Source organism: Apostichopus japonicus, chromosome 7, assembly GCF_037975245.1.
Source record: "Apostichopus japonicus isolate 1M-3 chromosome 7, ASM3797524v1, whole genome shotgun sequence".
In the NCBI taxonomy this organism is placed as follows: Eukaryota; Metazoa; Echinodermata; class Holothuroidea; order Aspidochirotida; family Stichopodidae; genus Apostichopus; species Apostichopus japonicus.
This window is the reverse complement of record NC_092567.1, coordinates 7,176,163-7,195,407: the sequence shown is the minus strand read 5'-3', so window position 1 is coordinate 7,195,407 and position 19,245 is coordinate 7,176,163. Positions and strand designations below refer to the sequence as shown.

General features: G+C 36.3%; 2 protein-coding genes across 5 annotated transcripts in view; one reads left to right on the top strand and one right to left on the bottom strand.

Moving 5' to 3' along the window:
• LOC139970082 (uncharacterized) overlaps window positions 1-19,245 on the top strand; it is an 892,672-nt gene that overhangs the window by 1,227 nt on the left and 872,200 nt on the right. Inside the window, exons 2-9 of one of the 2 annotated variants that reach the window (XR_011793943.1) lie at window positions 79-226; window positions 2,308-2,413; window positions 3,718-3,802; window positions 5,331-5,441; window positions 9,292-9,436; window positions 10,123-10,235; window positions 10,678-10,772; window positions 11,438-11,575. The gene's annotated coding sequence lies outside the window, so the exon portion shown is untranslated. Of the gene's footprint in view, window positions 1-78; window positions 227-2,307; window positions 2,414-3,717; window positions 3,803-4,932; window positions 5,442-9,291; window positions 9,437-10,122; window positions 10,236-10,677; window positions 10,773-11,437 lie in introns of those variants that run through there. The other variant, XR_011793942.1, reaches the window with a different exon arrangement.
• The window catches only part of LOC139970035 (NLR family CARD domain-containing protein 4-like), a 545,770-nt gene that overhangs the window by 161,846 nt on the left and 364,679 nt on the right, over window positions 1-19,245 (bottom strand). Inside the window, exon 6 of one of the 3 annotated variants that reach the window (XM_071975611.1) lies at window positions 11,252-11,568. The exons of the other annotated variants lie outside the window; for them this stretch is intronic. Coding sequence (XP_071831712.1) covers window positions 11,252-11,568 — 317 coding nt within the window. The remainder of the gene's footprint in view (window positions 1-11,251; window positions 11,569-19,245) is intronic. 3 annotated transcript variants of the gene reach the window in all.

Sequence of the window (19,245 nt, the reverse complement as noted above, 5' to 3'; positions counted from 1 at the left end):
TTTCTGATTGACATTCTCAATGTCTCCTATAATTAGGACTTAAATCTCATTCACATCACTTTCTTTTCTCTTCATTAGGTTAAATATGAAGCGAGCTATTATGGGATCACCTTTTCCACCTGTAGTTACCAGTTCTCGATGGGAGTCACGTTCATACTGTGCTGACAAGGACAATGAATGTTTCATCATCTGATATTTCTTCCATGTGATGGTCATCACATTAATGGTTAGTATATAGAACAGTGATAGTAATGTTTCAACAACCTTTGGTAGGTTTTTGGATAGCATCTCACATCAAGGAATACTCTTTTACCTCCATTCACTCTGACTAAACGAATTTTGTAACAAGTTTTAACTCATCCACGCAGAATACAAGTGACAGAATTAATCTCTAGTAAGGACATTAAAATTATCAGATTCTTGCTAAATTAATCCAGTACCTGGTATGATTGTAATGAGCCATGACACAATAGCTGCCTAAGCACCCTCTGGTACGTTTTAACCATTTGTCAAACTGAAATAAAAATTGCCTCCGAGACTCATATTAATAAATTCTTCTAGAACTCCTGACACTTCTAGAATGGTAAGACTGGAAGACAACTTGTTGGTTTGTATGAAAGTAGTTTGGGTTACCTACAAATAAGTCTTCTGTTTAGGTATTTGTTTTCTTCAGATTAAAACCAAAAACTTGAAATACCATTTTAGATATTCCATAATGCTGTAGAAACATTAAAGAAGTCAACTCAGTCTGTATTGCTTTGGAGGTGGAGGGGAGCTTTGAGTTAGAGGTATTTGTAATGAACACTTGGTCAAACAAAAACAAGAAACCTTGTTTAATTTAGGTAGGTCACACAGAGGTCACACAACTATGGATTTAATCTTGAACTTTAATGTACTTTGTTTGTTATGATGTTTATTTACTGTAGTACAGTAGAGATGACTGTTTCAAGCATTCGCTTACATATTGGAAGTATGATATGAAATGTAATTGGACAGTAAAATGCTGTAGAAACATTAAAGAATTCAACTAAGTCTGTATTGCTGAGCTTTTTGTTAGAGGTATTTGTAATGAACACTCCATCAAACAAAACAAGAACACCTTGATTTATTTAGGTTGGTCTCACATAGGTCACACAACTATGGATATAATCTTGAAATTTAATGTGTTATGTTTGTTATGATATTTATTGACTGTAGTACAGTAGAGATTACTGTTTTTAGCATTTGCTTAAATATTGGAAATATGATTTGAAATATAAAATTGGACAGTAGAATGCAAATCAACTCCACCTTTGGTATTCATCTCAAAGATGTCTATCATATCAGCTGAAGATTATGGTTGGGTTTGTATCTAATTTACTTCTTTGATATTTTTCTCCAAACTCCTGAAAAACTGTCGCACACCAGTTCTAAGATTCACAATCACATCTTGTGAGGCTAAAGAAACATTATTCAAGTAAGGTGTACACAAAACCAGTAACATTGAGAGCCATGCACAGTTCCATGCACAATTGTGTCACCAGATCCACTTTTTTTAAGTCTTTGTTTATCCAAAATTAAAAGTATATCATTCTTTATCATATATTTCACTGGGCACTTAGCTGACGTACAACTGTAGCCTCCACCCAACCCTCACCTTCTCACAACAGGACTGCACGGAACAACATGTTATGAAATAACAGTATATGTCAAAGTCTGCAGATAGAAAAATATGTACTTTAACTCAATCAATTATAGTACAATGTCATCATTTCAGAAATCCTACAAATTAATCAACCTATAGACAGTACAGTGAACCAATGGTTCCTAAATTATGTGACCGAAACGGTCATCATGTTTTCTTCAGACGCCATCTATTTTCAGGGTTGCATTGTTATTACTTTGGTTTACAAACGAATATAAACCAGACTGTGGATTGCTAGAGGTATTGCTTAAAGTTTGTACTGAAGATTCAATGCTTGTCTCAATTTCCAATTAATATTTCTTTATATTTCAATTAGTTTGGTATTAGGTAAGCTGTATATACTGTGGGAAGCATTATGAGACCTTGAACTCATCTTGTATAGTCTATAGATTTGTATTCTAGTTGCTTTAGTTTCTTTACATTGTTATTATAATAATAACTGAGTGATACTTTGAAACTACAGTACAGTAGCATACCATATGCTTATAATAGCTGTTCTGTGTTTGACAATGTAACATGATAGAATGCAGCTACTTGCAGACCGGGTGATGACAATTTACATGAATAATAACATTATAATTGATCACCAAATGCAGTTTTTTTTTTTTTTTTCTCATCATCAGGTAAACCGGAATTATTCAGTCCTGAGATCAGCCTGTTTAGGGATTTACCAGTTTCATATCCGGATTACAGCTCTTTGAAGACATGCGTACAGTTTACATGAGCAGGGTAATGATTGTATGGTCCACCACCTGATTCTTACCCCTCCCACCCATCCCCCTCCTCCATGAGAATGCAAGTTTTTAATTGGATATATTTACTCCATGACATATCAGATGATCCCTCAAGGGAAATTTCCTCACCGAAAAGTCTATCATCCAGGACCCCCCAACCCCCAATCACTGCAAAACAAGACCTAAAATATGAACAATCTAGTTAGAACACTGCTAAAAGTTGTGTCTTAGGGATTCTGTGAGACCTCTTTTGTTCAGTGCTTCCCTAATTGTAGCATCATCTCTACAAATTGTACCATAATTGTAGTTTTCAAGAGGATGAAATTCTGATGCCAAGGACATCTCTAATCTTTCAAATCTGACCAATTTTAATGGTCATTAGACATCCATTGTTTCATAATGTAACAGTTTCATTCCTGTGTGAGCTATAATGCTAATGAAGGCTTTCTATTGTCACATCTCCAGGTTGAGTGGATATTATGTAATTTATGGCAAGGTCCACCTATCCCATCATATTATATAGTTGTCAAGGATGATGATAGGTATTGAGTATTGCACTATGTCTAGCAACAGTTTACGATTCTATCACAGAAGATCATACAACACAATATGACAAGTTCTTTTAGGATTCAGCATGTTATGTCATCTGAAATCTTTAATGCATTTGTGTTATTTTTCTGTTCATAAAGTTATTGTGTAATTCAGTTTTTCTGTTATAAGAGTGTGTTTGGGTGGGGGGGGGTGCATCATGTTGCTGCATATTGGCAAAGTTAGAAATTAAGTTACTGGGAAAGTTGTGAAAGCAAAAACACTAACATTTATGTAATAGAGCAGCCTTTGCTTCACACTGGTATGCAGATAGTTTGAAAAAAAAGCAATCTAGACCAGTAATATTGCCTAACTTTGCTTGACTTCAAAGTAATAGAGTTAGAAATTTGGGAACAACTTTATTGGCCTGCTGCACCAAACAACGTTAAAAGTACCAATTAGAAAGTGTGCTGACCAAATTAGTCTAAACCATAGGATTGCAAACATGTTACCAAGTTTTGCCTTTTGTTTTCTTTATGGATAAATTTCCAAAAATTATTAAACTTTAAAATAAGAGCTCCTTGCAATAAAATGAATGAACTTGCAATTATTGAGTCATTTTAGCATAAGCTTGTGTATCTGTGAGCAATGGAATAACTGTTGAGTAAATATTAAAAAAGGCAAACTCAAAAACAAGGGATTTTATCGTTTGCATTAAAACATCTAGTTCAGATATGATTCTTATTGTCTTTGTCTTTATCTCCTCATTAGGTAAATGTGGATTAATCTTTCTTGAGACGATCTTTGGGGTCACATGATGTGTATCTTGCACAGAATGGTTTACAATATGCTGATGGTAATGATTAGTGTATAATTAGTGTATAGCAGGACTGGTAAGCTGGGTTGTAGTTATAATTAGATTTGATTCTGGGTAGAAAGTGACTTTGTTACTGCCTAAATCCTGGAGGAACAGCAATTGTTTTGAATCTTGCTTGACCAGCAAATTCCCTAAGGGCCAGAGGGGAAGATAAAGGCCTCAACATACAGTACATACACCATATGTTAGACAATGCATGCCATACATTGTATTGTATACCAATGTGTAAAACTACACAAAGAGGTGTATGTGTTTAATATCCAGGTCCATTTCTTTGTTTTGTGTATTCATCATAAATGAAGGAACAAAATATTCAGATGACTTGATCCCTTCTAATTTATCAGTTTGTCATACTGTAGTGCTGGGTGGCAGGTAAGCGTAGTACTCGGTCTTAATAGTGCAGCCAGACTCCTCTGTATTGTCAGCCTAATTAGGCAGTAAAATGTATGGCAGGCTCATAACCAATAAATTTAATTCATAAGTGCATGTGCCCTAACAATTAAATAGAGTCACTGCACACAAAATGAGACCCATACACACACTAAGTTAGAACCATACCCACACTAAGTTAGAACCATGTAGAATGACTAACAGGAACCATAAAAATCTCTGTTTCCATCCTAACCTTTCCAACCCTTCCCCTCTCAGTACATATAATACCTAGGAAAATTGATGTCAAATTTAAATCAGAAGATAATTTAGGTTTTATGTCATTTGTCAATGAGCTATATACTAAGGGATTACAAATGGAAGTCTTTAGTGGGTTTACTGTAATGTGTGGATATGTTGTTGTCAGTCAGTAATACAAGACATGCATGTAGCTTCTGGACCATATGCATGTCCTCAGAGTAAAAACCAAAGTAATTCAGAATTCCATTCTTAGCCATTGGTCAACAGTGTTGAAGGATTCTCTTAATGTGTTCTGTTTAAGATGTACATTATTTGCACTTCAGTTATAATACTGGCCGTTTAAGAGATATTTCCAGGAAACTCCAGCACATGTGCTTTCTACATATATTTTCTGTTGCAGTACTATGGAAGATAGCCCACAAATTTGTTAGAAATATTCCAGCAATTTTCCAAATATGTCTTTTATTGGGGGGGGGGGGGGGTTCACAACTCATAGACCGTAACATGGAGTCGATCAGATACCACTTCAAGTGTTGTAAATAACTGTCTGTATTTATTACCTCAGATGCAAAACATATTCCTAAAGAGCAGCTTTAAGATAAAGGCAAAGGTGCTTTTAATAATGATATTAGTCCTGTGCTGTTAGCTATCTGTATGTCAGTCCAACATACCCAAAAATAAAAACAGAAATATAAAACAATATATATGCTGCCCTGATATTACAGCTATATAAAATATTCATATATACTTATTAATAAGAAACAAGGGAAGACGTTGATGTCTGTTACAAAAATGATCACAGACCCGACCAATTTTCATCTTGATAAATCTAGTGAATGGAAAGTTGAGTTATTTTATATTTTTCTTTAACCTCCAGGTGATACCATTTTCAACATTTCTTTGGTACATTTCCTCCAAGAAAATGAAAGAAAAAAGCAAGTGGGAACACATCACTGATGACATAACTTCCTTTGTGGCGGAGATTTTGGTGAGTCTTTACATAATAATTTCTCAACAGTCAGTTTGTGAAATTGTAATGGGTTGTGTTGCATACTTGTGATCAAATCTACAGGCCATATGTACGTAAGGACATCTTGCCTAACTAGTTCTATAAATAACATCAAATGTTTTTTTGATTCAAATTGTTTCATTGTGTAGAACTAACAAAATGTACTAAGAACAATGACTAGTATTTGTATTTGCAAAGAGGTAAATAGTATACTGTAGCATGTTACCTTCATGTAGCCATGTACCACATTTTAATGGCAGATGCATAGGTTATCTACTACTTGAAATCGGTTTGCAGGACTAGGAGAATGGGACCCCTTTTCAACCCCCATTTTAATATAGGATTTCAAAGGGGGGGGGGTAGCAAATCCCAACTGACTCAGGTAGGTCCTGCACTATTATGAAAAGGCCATAGAATTTAAAAATGGCGGAGGTGTGGTCGTTGGCTTGTTGAAGGCAAATCTCAGTAGCCCCGTCCCTGAATTCTTTTTGAAAATTGATGTTAACTGGTGCACCCCGAGGCATAATTAGACCACCAATTAGGTCTAAAATTGGCTCCATACACCATGCAGTTTTGCCTATGAACAATGTTTTTGTAAAGTCGTAAGGGGGGGATTGGAGCGGGCCGGTAGGGGTGTACACTCGTAGCAGTGGCCTTCTTCTCAGCTGAATAGAACATTGCCCCCTCCCACCCCTCCCCCGACTTTTATCCAAGTGTATAATTTAGAAATTTTCTGATTAATGTTGAAATACCAACATACTTTCATCTCGTCATGTCAAACGTCTTTAGGAGAAGTCACGCCTAACAATGTCAACAGTAATAATTCTCGTATTGTATAGCATGTCATCGGGAAGCGATTAGAGGGGTGGGCATAGGGTTGTGAGTCGCACGTTTTCATGCAGATGGGAACAATCTCAAGAAGTGATGGGTGCGTCAGCCCCCGCCCCGGCAATGATACGCCTTTGGGTCAACTACATGATATTCACAGGAAATGTGCTCAATTCTCAAATCTCATGCAAAATTTATTTTTAGATTAATTGTATGAGTTACGGTACTAGATTTGGGGTAACAATTAGCAATCAGGTTGGAGTGTATTACATTTTATCTGTGGATGGCAATGTTGCATCGAAGAACACATGAATAGTGCAGTTCGCATATAGATCCTGGTCTAATACCGAAATGCGCCATGTTCCCAACGACTCGGCCGAGTTCGTGACCAGCCACAGTTTTTTTCATAGCACAATTGTACAACTGTTTAAGGCATCCATACACACACGTGGGTTATGATATACCATATAGAGTATATATACATTAGTGAGAGAGGAAAAATGGAAACGTCAAAATTGGAGTTGTCGGTGTAAGGGGTAGGCCGAGGCGCATGCCCGTTCCGAAATCATTGATCCGTCACTGGCTACTCTGTGTATATAATATGGATCAGCGCTGTAATTATGTCACTGTTCCTCTTTCTCTTCCCGGTGTCTTTGGCGTTTTTCTTCTGTTCCCTCCTTTTCTCCTTTTTCTCTCTTTTTCCCCCTCTTTTTTTCCTTTTTTCTTCTCTCTTTTTTTCCTTCCTCTCTTTCTTATCCGGGGGGCGCGCGCCCCCAACGCCCCCCCCTGGATGCGCGCCTGCACAAGTTTAATAAACACAAGTTTTCACTTGTTTGTAAATGCGGCGTACCAAATGTGTGCAGTTCGCATGTAGGCTACTTGTGTACAACAAAAAAAAAACAGTTAAGTTCTATGCCGGCAAACAATTTACCTGCGTCCTCTTCGATGCTAGGTGAATATCACGTCTTAAACTACGATTTAAGAAACGGCTGTTTCAAACATCTCACTAATTCTTTCGGCGACTTTAACCCCTATTCATTGAGCACAATAGCATAACCTGCGTATAAACTCGTACAGGGATTATACGAGGTGTCTACGCGGCAATTTGTTTGTCAACGATTTTATACGCGATTGTACTTGTTTATACGATCCTGTGCGCGTACACATGTCCAGTTATACATGAGCGGTACTGTAGACTATTTATTTAGGAGTATTTATATAATTTCAGTTGAAAATGACCAACCTCCCTATTTTCCCCTTATTCTCCCGGTTTTTGGCCCTGAAAAATGTTATTCTCCATATTTTGGGGTCAAACAGATTAGGTCTGTATGCATCTATCAAGCTTCTTTCAGTATCCTACACTTCTTGATGCACATGAGTTACATAGGAATGGTAAGAATTAGGTTAATCTGGTTGTTGTGACTTTATTCACCAAACATATGGCTAGCAGGCATGGTTAAGGAATTTAAATTCCCCTGCCACTCTTTATCAATATCATGTCATGATAACATTTCTTCCTTGCATATTTGAGAGCTAAATACTGTTTAAAATAAACACATTTAGATGGCATTAAAACATGTATGCACTGGCATCCATAAGGGTGGTTATAACTTTCCCCCTCCCCCCCCCCCCCCATTGGCTTCACTTGGGCTGCAAAATCACTATCAAAGAACATTAAATATCTGAAAAGTAAAAATGCCTCAGCTAAAGTCCCCAGGGACTCCCATCAGGGCCTAGATTTATACTATATAGAAATTACATTTTTCTCTCTAACATGTATTTACATGTTTTAAACTTAGTAGAAGAAGACAGGAAGTAGAAGAGATGTTACAGAGCTATTCTGAAGCACCCGGCTAGGGCTCAGATATTTATATATATTCCACAGTGTAAAATCAGATAAAGTATTTCTATTACTGACATGTCCTCATGTGCTCAAAATTGCTAGCAGATTCCAGAAACTATGTGAAAGTACTGAAGATTTGGAGAGCTTTGCAGTACCCTTGTAAGTCCAGCCCTATAAACAGAGAACACAATTGGAAATACTTCCTACTAATCTGAGTATGTACAGCTGTGAATAAAGAATTGTCACTTATGCTTGTTTAATTTTTAACATTGCTGAGCCAGTCACTGCAGTTGGTTTTAAGAAATCTAATTGGTCTCAAAACTGATCTAACTTCACCGACCTAGTACGGTGGCTTAAAACAAAAAATAAGTGTCCCCAAATTTCAAAATTTTGAATTTGCTTTCTCAATATTTGGAATTTTGATCTCAAGATTTTCACCTCAAAAGTCAAAAAGTTTGACTTTTTCATCTCAAAACTTTTTAACTCAAAATTTTGAGGTTACAAGTGTCTTCATCTGTCAAATTTGTAGAAAGAACTGTCCATTTTGTATGGCTATTGACCAGCTGAACAGGGTACTTTATAAACCTTTGGTGATCTAAAATCTAGAAATAGACCCCCCCCCCCCCCGAGAGTGGTTTAACTAGGTCAATGTAGCCAATGCAATCTCCAGAGGCTTGGTGCCATTAAAGGAAGAAAAATAACACATCCACCAAAGCTGACACACTAAATTAGATACAATTATCTCCTAATGAGTGGAAATTCAAAAGACATTCTGTCCTCATTACGAAAGAGAGGTGCAAAATCTCACAAATTTCTCAGTCAAGCCCAAACCATGCATGGTTGGGTTTGTGTGAGGTTGGACTCTCCATTGGGAGCTCATTAATATCACTGCACCACACCTTTATATGCCACTTCCACTAAACAACGGACAATCCGGTTCAAGTTTCATGCTTAACTGGCTAATTTTTACACTTAATACCTGGTTATTGGAAACTGAAGTGTACTTTCCTTCCTCTGAATTTTTTTCTCTGTGTTTGTCCATGTATACAGGGTAGTTAGCCAGAGACATTCACATATCTATTTCTGACTGACATTCTCAATGTCTCCTATAATTAGGACTTAAATCTCATTCACATCACTTTCTTTTCTCTTCATTAGGGTAATTTTGAAGCGAGCTACTAAGGTATCACCTATTCCACCTGTAGTTACCAGTTTTTGATGGAAGTGTTCATACTGTGTTGACAAGGACAATGAATGGTTCATCATCTGATATTTCTTCCATGTGATGGTAATCACATTAATGGTTAGTATATAACAGTGATAGTAATGTTTCAACAACCTCTGGTAGGTTTTTTGGATAGCATCTCAGATCAAGGAATACTCTTTTACCTTCATTCACTCTCACTAAATTAATTTTGTATCAAGTCTTAACTCATCCACTCAAAATACATCTGACAGAATTAATCCCTAGTAAGGACATTAAAATGATCGGATTCTTGCTGATTAATCCAGTAATTGGTATGTTTGTAATGAGCTTGTCATGACACAATATTTGCCCAAACACCCTCTGATACATTTTAACATTTGCCAAACTGAAATAAAAATTGCCGCCTGAGACTCAAATGCATAAAGTCTTCTAGAACTTCTGGCACTCCCAGAATGGTAAGACTAGAAGACAACTTGTTGGTTTGTATGAAAGTAGTTTGGGTTACCAACAAATATGTCTTCTGTTTAGGTATTTGTTTCCCTCAGATTAAAACCAAAAACTCAAAATATCATTTTAGTTATCCCATAATGTTGTAAAAAAAAACTATTTCAATGGTTCTAACTGAACACTATAGACTCAAGTACATGCCACAATAGATACTTTGAGTAAAGCACTCTTCCTTACTGTGGTCCAAAAGTTATCACAGACCTCTTGAATTTTCACCTTGATAAATCTAGTGAAAGAAAGGTTGATTTATTTTGTATTCTCTCTTTGACCTCCAGCTGGTACAGTTTTCAACATTGCATTGCAACGGTTTTCCTGTATATGTCTTTCAAGGAATTGAAAAAGAAAATTCAAACATCCAACATCACTGATGACATTACTACTTTTGTGGGTGAGTGTCTTTACAACTCAATTCTCAACTTTCAGTTTTTGAAGTGGTAATGGGTTTTGCTGAATACCTTTGATCAAGGCAATAGAGCTGTATTAAGTAATTATATTTTAGTGTATTTATGCATATTTATGCATATTAGACCACCAGACCCAAACAAGAATACAATGGGATGTATAGTTACAGCCCTGATCATAAAGTGATGTGCATATTCATGTGTGTTCTTATTTGAAAGGAATATAATACATTTATGAACTACATGCTGTCAACTTCCGAAAGTGATCCCAACATTGTGACAAGATAATTATTTCATTGGTTATTATCTTGCTTTTCCACAATTTTCTTTCATGGACCAGGCCTGGGCACTAACATATTCTTTACCACCCCAATGCAATTTGTTTGCTTCACATGTGTACTTATATAGTTCATTCCTTTTCATTTAAAGCTGAGAAGAAGTCAACCCACAACAGCATTCCATAACAAGCACATCAGTATTATTACAAAGGATAATTTAAATAACCTGCTTTCGTGTCTTCCAAGGTTAGCCAAGAACCATTTACCTTTTTTTTAAGATTTATAATATCACATTTGTTTTATCAAATCATTGCTGCTACATTTAGACAATGAGACAATGGTCATTTTTCCACACAAAATAATAGGTGTTTTGTGCATGCGTGCTGTCGGGGCCTTTTTTTTTGATGTGCTATATTTCTTATATTTCCGACTAAAGGACTGAGATGAAAGAAACTTATTCAGAATGTCCAAACTTTTCTGAAAGGAAATTTAATAAGTTAGTAACGTTGTTGTCTATCCACAATGAGAAGAAAAATCAAAACCCAAATGATTAAAAACAAAAAGAGTTGAACTGTTAATTGCAATAAACTGTTGTAATATAAATCTAAACAATGTGTATGGTAAATATGAGTCACAAATATTAAATAAATTAAACCAAGACGGGTGAACTTTTTCAACTTAAGAACTTATTCTGGTGTAGTATCAATACACAAATTGATAATTACCTGATTAGCTGAAGCAACTTCAAGGACTTGTATGGTAGAACTCTGTAATAATTTGGAATCATACCAGGAAATGTCAATATCCCTTGAAACCAAGTCCTTAACTGACTGCCTGAATTGGTCTGATTGTTCTTCTTGTTCAAGCATACAAAGAATTGCAAACTGACATCCCTCTTTGGTTTCTTGCAGGTGTTTGATGATGATGTCTGCTGCTGACTTGTTGAGTCCACATGCAAAGCGATAGACATACTGGAGGTCAAGCGGGTTGATGCTGTTCAATGTTTCTTTCACTTTGATTGATGACGCTGCTGAAGACGCTCCTGCAAATCCAAGCAGACATATTATATGGGTTTCAGTGTGTATAGTTTACTGCAGGCATCATATCGAGGTGGTGATACATTATAATAGTGTTACTGTACCATGGCCTTATTTGTAGCATCCAATCGTTAATTTAATTAGCAACCATTGTATATATGTAGTTATTTGTAAAACTATCATTCACATGGTGTATGTTAATGATGTTTTGTTTGATGGTGTTATGACATCATTATTATCACTGTAATTAAAACATGAAACAGGGATTGATTCAAATTTGTGCTAGGCAGTAGACAAAATGGAGACATAATGGCATATAGTATTAATGGTCTATCTGAGGTTCAAAGAAAGATTCACTGTGCCTGAAAGAAACTCAGACAAATATGTCAACAATTAATGTTATATTTTGTGAATTAGGTTTACAACCCTATACCTAACTACATTACATGCTTCAGTGTTTCATTTTAGGTCTAAGCACATGCCCAGTGATTTTGCATATTAACCCTGAAACCTGCCTTAATTGCATGCTTTGTTACTGCTTTGTAAGTACTGACAGGCCAGTATGACAGTGAATTGTAACCCTACGGCTGCTTTGTTGCTGCATTGTTTTAAGTACTTAGAGGCCAGTGTGACAGTAAATAGAACCCTGAAACTTGCCTTAATTGCATGCTTTGTTACTGCTTTGTAAGTACTGACAGGCCAGTATGACAGTGAATTGTAACCCTACGGCTGCTTTGTTGCTGCATTGTTTTAAGTACTTAGAGGCCAGTGTGACAGTAAATAGAACCCTGAAACTTGCCTTTTTGGCATGCTTTGCTTCTGCAATGTAAGTACTGACAGGTCAGTATGGCAGTGAAGGTTGCATACTCCTATTAGCGTCTATATCAAGCTGCCCCAAGTGTTCTACTTTAGGAAAAGTGCCAATTACGAGTAGGAGAACAACTTTTTTGCTATGTTATCAATTAGGATGTGCTTTTTTTTGGCTTGGATGTTAAAAAGCATGAATGGAAGCACATGTGGTGCAAACATTGGGTCAATTGAGGCAATTTTAGACCAGTTAGCCCTCCCAGGAGCAGCATACGAAAATTGTTTACGACTGAGTAAAGAGGATTGTTTACAAGTGACTAAAAGTTCCGGCTCTCTTAGCAAAAATTCTGCATGGTCTTAGTACGGAAAATTGATAGTGGCAAACTTGTCAGCTATCCAGTGATGGGTAGCGTTTAGGATTAGAGACTACATTACTTTTGTGATATAGTGTGTAAGTCAATGGGGCTTTTATTGGGCGTAGGTCTGCGCACAGAACAGGATGGCTTACCACAGTGAAGTCATATGCAATGTAGTGAGTGCTATCATCATCATTATTATTCAATTTAATGTAGGTCAGTCTGACTGGCTTACCACAGTGTCCCATTGCTTATGCTACTTGCCCTGTGAGGACTTCATTAATTAAAGGTAGGGTCAATTGGGGCCAAATGTTATATGAAGTTATTTGCAGCCAAAGGGAAGAATGAGTCAAATATGCATCTCTGCTAGATGCTTGCTCACATTGTCACAACGCTTGATCAATTCAGTCTGTGAAGGGGCACATTAAACAACACAGAAAAAAGTCATAGCTTATTTTGTACATATAACAGTGAAAACTTAGAACTGGATGTATTTCTCTCAACCAGGCAAATTTGTAACATACTCTAACAGACCTCCTATTGTTTTGGTCAAGTGCTCATACTATTGTCAATGAATACAGAAATGTATGAGTGGATGTATTACTATGTTCTAGTTCTAGTTAGTTGTTTTAGTTGGTCCTTTCATGTCAGTGAAACAGAGAGCAAACTGTGGAAACTTGTAAAATATATATATATGTTAAGAATGGAATCATCGTATATTTGAAGAAGCAGCTCGTTGCATGTAATCTAAACCTCAATGTTTTTGCATTCCTGGTTAAGATTTAAATTATCATGTTTACAACAGTACACTGAGTATTTGGCATTCAGATTGATATCCTAGTGTACAACATTCATGCTGATACAAAAATACTTGTTTATTTGTTTATTACTATGGAGTACGACCTTAAGTTCCTTTTTCAGTAACAGATTACTATGCAAATTATTATGCAAATAATTGGGCATATGCATTATACTATTGACCTTAGGTGAGTTAGGGTCATCAGTGTTGCTGCTCTATAGTTCTACTCTGCTAGAATTGGTAAAGGTTTTGACAAATAGTTCTTAGCATATTACCCTCGAAATTGTCAACTTTCTTTGAAAAACAATTACAGAGAAAAGAGAGAATTTGCAGAGGATGGTTTAATTTTATGAGGTCATGGAAATAATATTTTGGTTTTTCTGATATTAGGTTTTGACTGGTTTGTCACATATTTCACTCTTATAATGTCAACCAAATTACAGATTCCTTTAAATGTAATTTATTAGTTCGTGTTCTTGTCTCTATACTTGCAAACTAAAGTTGCCTAGGATGAAGATAGTCACAGCGTTTGTTTACGTTCTAACATTTTGTGTTTTATTATAGTGGTAGTCGACCAGGTCATCTATGAAATCTTTGTGAGATGAGATATTATCAAAAGCTTCATTTTTATACATTTTGGATTAGGTTGATTAAACAAATAATCGAACACTAAAAGGAACATGGAATCATATACGATTTTGTAAGGAAAATACCACATGGCTATTTTGATAAATGATTGAAAAATGATGAATAAAAACAAAGATATTTTTAGCAGCGTTGTCTTGATGATACCATTCATTGTACTGTTGCCAAATGCAAAATATTACCAACTCTGTATAATTCATATCTTTGTGATACAAAATGTGATGAGGATCTGGTTTATATATTTACTTCCATATTTTCTATCTTTGCCTAAGCATTTTTGAGAAGCAATCAAATTTAACCACAGGAAAAGCATTTTAACAATATGTGGGGATAACTTTATTGAACTGACGAGCACAAATAGCAATAATCTAGTTCATAGGCTGAATAACGTGTAATTTAATAAATACAAAAGTCAAAGTATCCAATATGGTTATACATTCACAGCAACATACGAATTTGTGTCCATCCTAGATTATCCAGATGTGTACAATTTGCTTGTAAATCCAGTGTAGTCAGCTTTTTCCGACATTGCTTTGATCTTCCTGAGGGTATCTCTACCTTTAGGCGCTCTTGTCTTCAATACAACAAGCATACATATATAAAGATTCAAACCCGAATCTTTGTTATGTTGAACTGGGTCAGTGACAAATGAGGACTTTATTTACTTACATTGAAAAGCGTGTTGCATAAATGTTAATTTACATATATACATAACATACACTGTGGGTTGGGGGTACGAGGAGCGTAAGCTGTTTATCTATGCACATACAAGGACATACGAAGAATACTTCCATCTCTTAGGTTTACTCATTATCTTACACATCAGAGATGACAAACTGTGGTTATGCATCAATATTATCTGTACTGAAGACTTACCTTCACTAAGCATCCACACCAGATGATGAGAGGCATAAAACTCACAGATGATTTTGTGCCATATTCGTGCTTCCGTCTTATATCGACACTGGGAAATGTCAAAAACCACTTCCTGTGCAAACATCCCGAGCTTTATATAGTTATCATAGAACTCTTGTCCAAGTTCCGAAACTAAATAGGTGTTCTCCCATGCCAGCTGCTGGTTCTTCCGTGTGAGGCCGTCGAAAGCAATACGGTACAGTTTAGCTAGTTCCGTTTCAAAAGCAGGCACCTCAGTATTAGCACCTTTCTTGCTTTTCATATGGTTATGAACGCATGCGATCACATAAGTGAAAAACCTTGTTACTGTGCTAAATATCTCGATTTCTGGCCATTCGTGTGCTATGTGAGCGACCATAGTGGAGAAGAGAGGGACCTGACAGAGATCTCTTAAGAAGGGGTTTCTCTGAAGCTGCTCTTCGATCCGATCTGCCAACTGGTCATCACCACCCACCGCCTTCAGGACATAGTTTCGACGTTCAGCCACCCCAAACCCTGTTAATCTGATTCGTTTTGTTTCGGGGTGTAAGTTAGGCGGGAGGTTCAATGTCCTGGTAAGTATGATGACAAGAGCATCTAGAAACATTTTCATCTCAATGATGGCGGAGATATGTGTTTTGGTTTCATTCTTGTCAGAATACTCGTCATAACTGTCAAATAAAATGACAACAGACTTTTCGTATAATCTGAGGATTTCCTCAATACAAGACTCATTCATGCGTGCATCTATGGGCACTATGGAATTCTTTATGGCAGTGTATATAGACTGTACACCTGTCAGCTGCCTTAACTGGAGAAATATAAGTATTTCTACATCTTTGAGAGGAGATTCAGGGTTGTTAGTACACCAGTCATAGACAAACTGTGATGCAAGTGTTGATTTCCCGAACCCAGGGTCAGCCTCAATTAACGTTCTCTTTGACTTAGTTTTGGAGCTGCTCAGAATATCGTTGTAAGATTCTAGCACATCGGGCTTTTGCATGAAATCACCCTCCTGATCCAAGCAGTAAATACCTCCCTGAACAAATATAGTGTTAACCTTACACTTGCTCATGGAAGGAAATGGCTTAGCTGTTTCGTAGTGCTTTCGATAGGCTGTTTGTGCATACTTGATGAGATCGTTTTTCCTTCCTGAGATTAAAAAAAACAATTAAAGAGTTTTTAGCACTTGAAAGGTCACACATTGTGACCTTACTTCTGAAACAAACTTATCATCGAGTGGGTTTAAGTGAGACGTGAGTGCAGTATAAAACTCAAAATTGTGAAATTCAGTTTACGTAAGGTCAAATATCAGTCACCAAGTATGTCTAGCGTACTTTGTAACTACTTTTTATTGGTGACGTAACGTCAAATCATGTAATGGGTTACCAATTTTTATTATAAAAGCTACATATTTTTAAAACACTGATAGCAATGGATACTTAACTGAATTTTTCATTAACTATGTTGCACTCACCAATATTCAAATGCTCATGATAGCGGAGGCGAAGTCAAAGTAGAGGGTGTCAGCTATTATAATGTAATCAAATATGTCTAAGCATTGAGTTAATGTTAAATATCTCTACCAATAGCGTTGAGTTTTAACAGAAAATCCATCCACTCACTCTATAGAGCGTGGAACTGCCAATGTAACGCTTGCGTTCATTTATTAGTGAAAGAAAGTCATCATCAGGTGGTAATACTTCCATGTCGTGCATGCTCTCATGTTATGGTGAACGTGTTATTTCACTATCAATCACTTAATTAGCATTGCTTACCCACTTGGTAAAAAAATTTAGTGTAAAATTCTAAGGATAGTCATTTTAATTTCCGATTTTAACTTAATGACGACATTTCCCCTTACAGTTACCAATGAAAACATAGGCTTATCAAGTGTGAATTCAGAAAACACTGTCCTCTTTTTAGAGACACGGGGTATAAACTTTTCTTCAAATCTGTCTAGAAAAGCAGAGATTGTCGCTAAATCCGGGTCAATGAAGAATTTCTTTAATCCTTGAGCACACAGGATGGATTTAACTAGCACATCCATGCATATGTTAAATCCTCAACATATATATCATTAAGGTAGAACATCTTCTTTCATATGTATAGCATTGGCTGAATCTCATTGAACCACTGGGTTTATTTTTCTTTGAAAGAGTTTATGAAGATGTGTATTTACCGTAGAGAGAAACGTTTTCTTTTGTATTACAAGTGAGCATATCTTCAAACAATCTAGGATAATAATTTTCTAAAATCCATTGTTCGGTGTGGAAGTGTCATCTAACGCCCGCCGCACACTGTACTAACTATTAAAACTCGACGGAGGGAACTGTCATTACTCGGGAAATCATGGATAGTTGAGCACTGTGCGTATAGGCTTAAGATTGCTACATGACTTCAGGCGCGTAGCCAAGGGGGTGGGGGGGGGCAAAGGGGTACCGCTCCCTCTCCTGAGCATATATTTTGTATTTTTTCATGATATCGCTATTAATTTCAAAATATAAAATGCTTAGATGCAACTTACAAGGCCTGGAAAGTGCCATTTCCAGCGATCTGGGAAGCATCTTCGCGCCAATACATGGTGGCGCTACGCTTAGATGGTTTGCCTACAGACTTCGCCCCTCCCTTTGCAAATTCCTCGCTACGCCCCTGTATGAATTTGCCGGTTGTAAGTCGGCTCCAGTCAAGTTCCTAAGCTCATTAATCAACTCCAGTAGTAATATTTGTGATATCACTTATCAAATATTATTGTCATATACTATTTATTATCAAATTACTACAGTTATACCCATGAGTAGAAAATAAATGTTAAGCGCATCGACTTGAAACATTATTGGCCTCACTAACTTTACTACACACCATAGTCTGAACAATGTAACATATAACTACTTATTAAAAGAGAATACCAATGTCCTGAAACAGCTTATACAAGTATACGAATTTAACTGGAATATGTTCTGTTTACCATTCGCTTCTGTCAGAGATTCAAAAGGAGAACACTTTCAGTTTCAATCCATTCATGGAATATTAGCTACAAAGTACTTGTTTTACATAAAATCAAACAATAACCATTGGATACGTTTTGTGAGAAAATGGGGCATTAGAATAATGATTTTTGGACATGTAGCATTACCTAAGAATTCTATTAAAATATCTCATTCAGATGTATTGTAGACGGCTTTGACCTTAGGATCGAGAATATCCAATTTGAATTACTAAGATACTATACATCCAATCATCTTGTGTTATTATTACACACAAACTAGTGCATCTACTATTGTTAAAGGAACAATTTACCTCCAGCTATATAAATGAAAGAGTCTTTAGTAAATAATCGATTCACCACTAACATTGTAGCAACTCCTTCGAAATTTACCAATCGCAGGAAATCAATGGAGGTAATGTGCATTCTTATGACTTGTGCGAGTGCATACGAACATTCATGTATAAAGATATGCTTTCAGTTACAGTACCTTCTAATTGAGCCTTAGAATGATCATCACTGGAACATAGTCTCCCTGTATGTTCCTCATACAGCTTTCTTACACACATCTCAATCCCAAAAAGACACATTTTCTTCAGCGCACACAGAAGTGTCATGATACTTGTTGGCTCTATTTGTCCTCTCTCTTCCATATAACGAATCATGAGAAGGCCTGCACTGGCTGTAGCATTGCGCAACTCTTCTGTGACGACAGGCGGATATTCAAAGAACGTAGCAAGATCAAGAACAATTTTAACAGTCAGAACGGTAGCAAGTGCAACTTTGAAACTACCAAAACCTGTTGAAAATAACGAAAGAGGATAACAGACACCTAACTAGCACATGGAACACTCCTTCAGATATGAATGAATGTAGTAACAGCGGATGCGTTAGTGATTTGAACATAAATACTTTAAACTTATCGATCAAAATGTAATGACCTGTTAATCCCTTTCGCTTTCAAAAGATTTACATATGGTATTATGTTGCCAATATATATTGATATCCGCATTAAATTCGCCAATTTTACGTCTTTTTATAAAAGAAAAGTAAATATGGCTTCTCAACTATATTAGAAAACGCCACGGTGTAACGTGGATTGTAAATAAAACAGCCTAATACAAGAAACGACAATTTACTTACTAAATGCAAATTGTTCGGTTTTTAAACTTACCGTTTACTGCCTTCTTCAAAT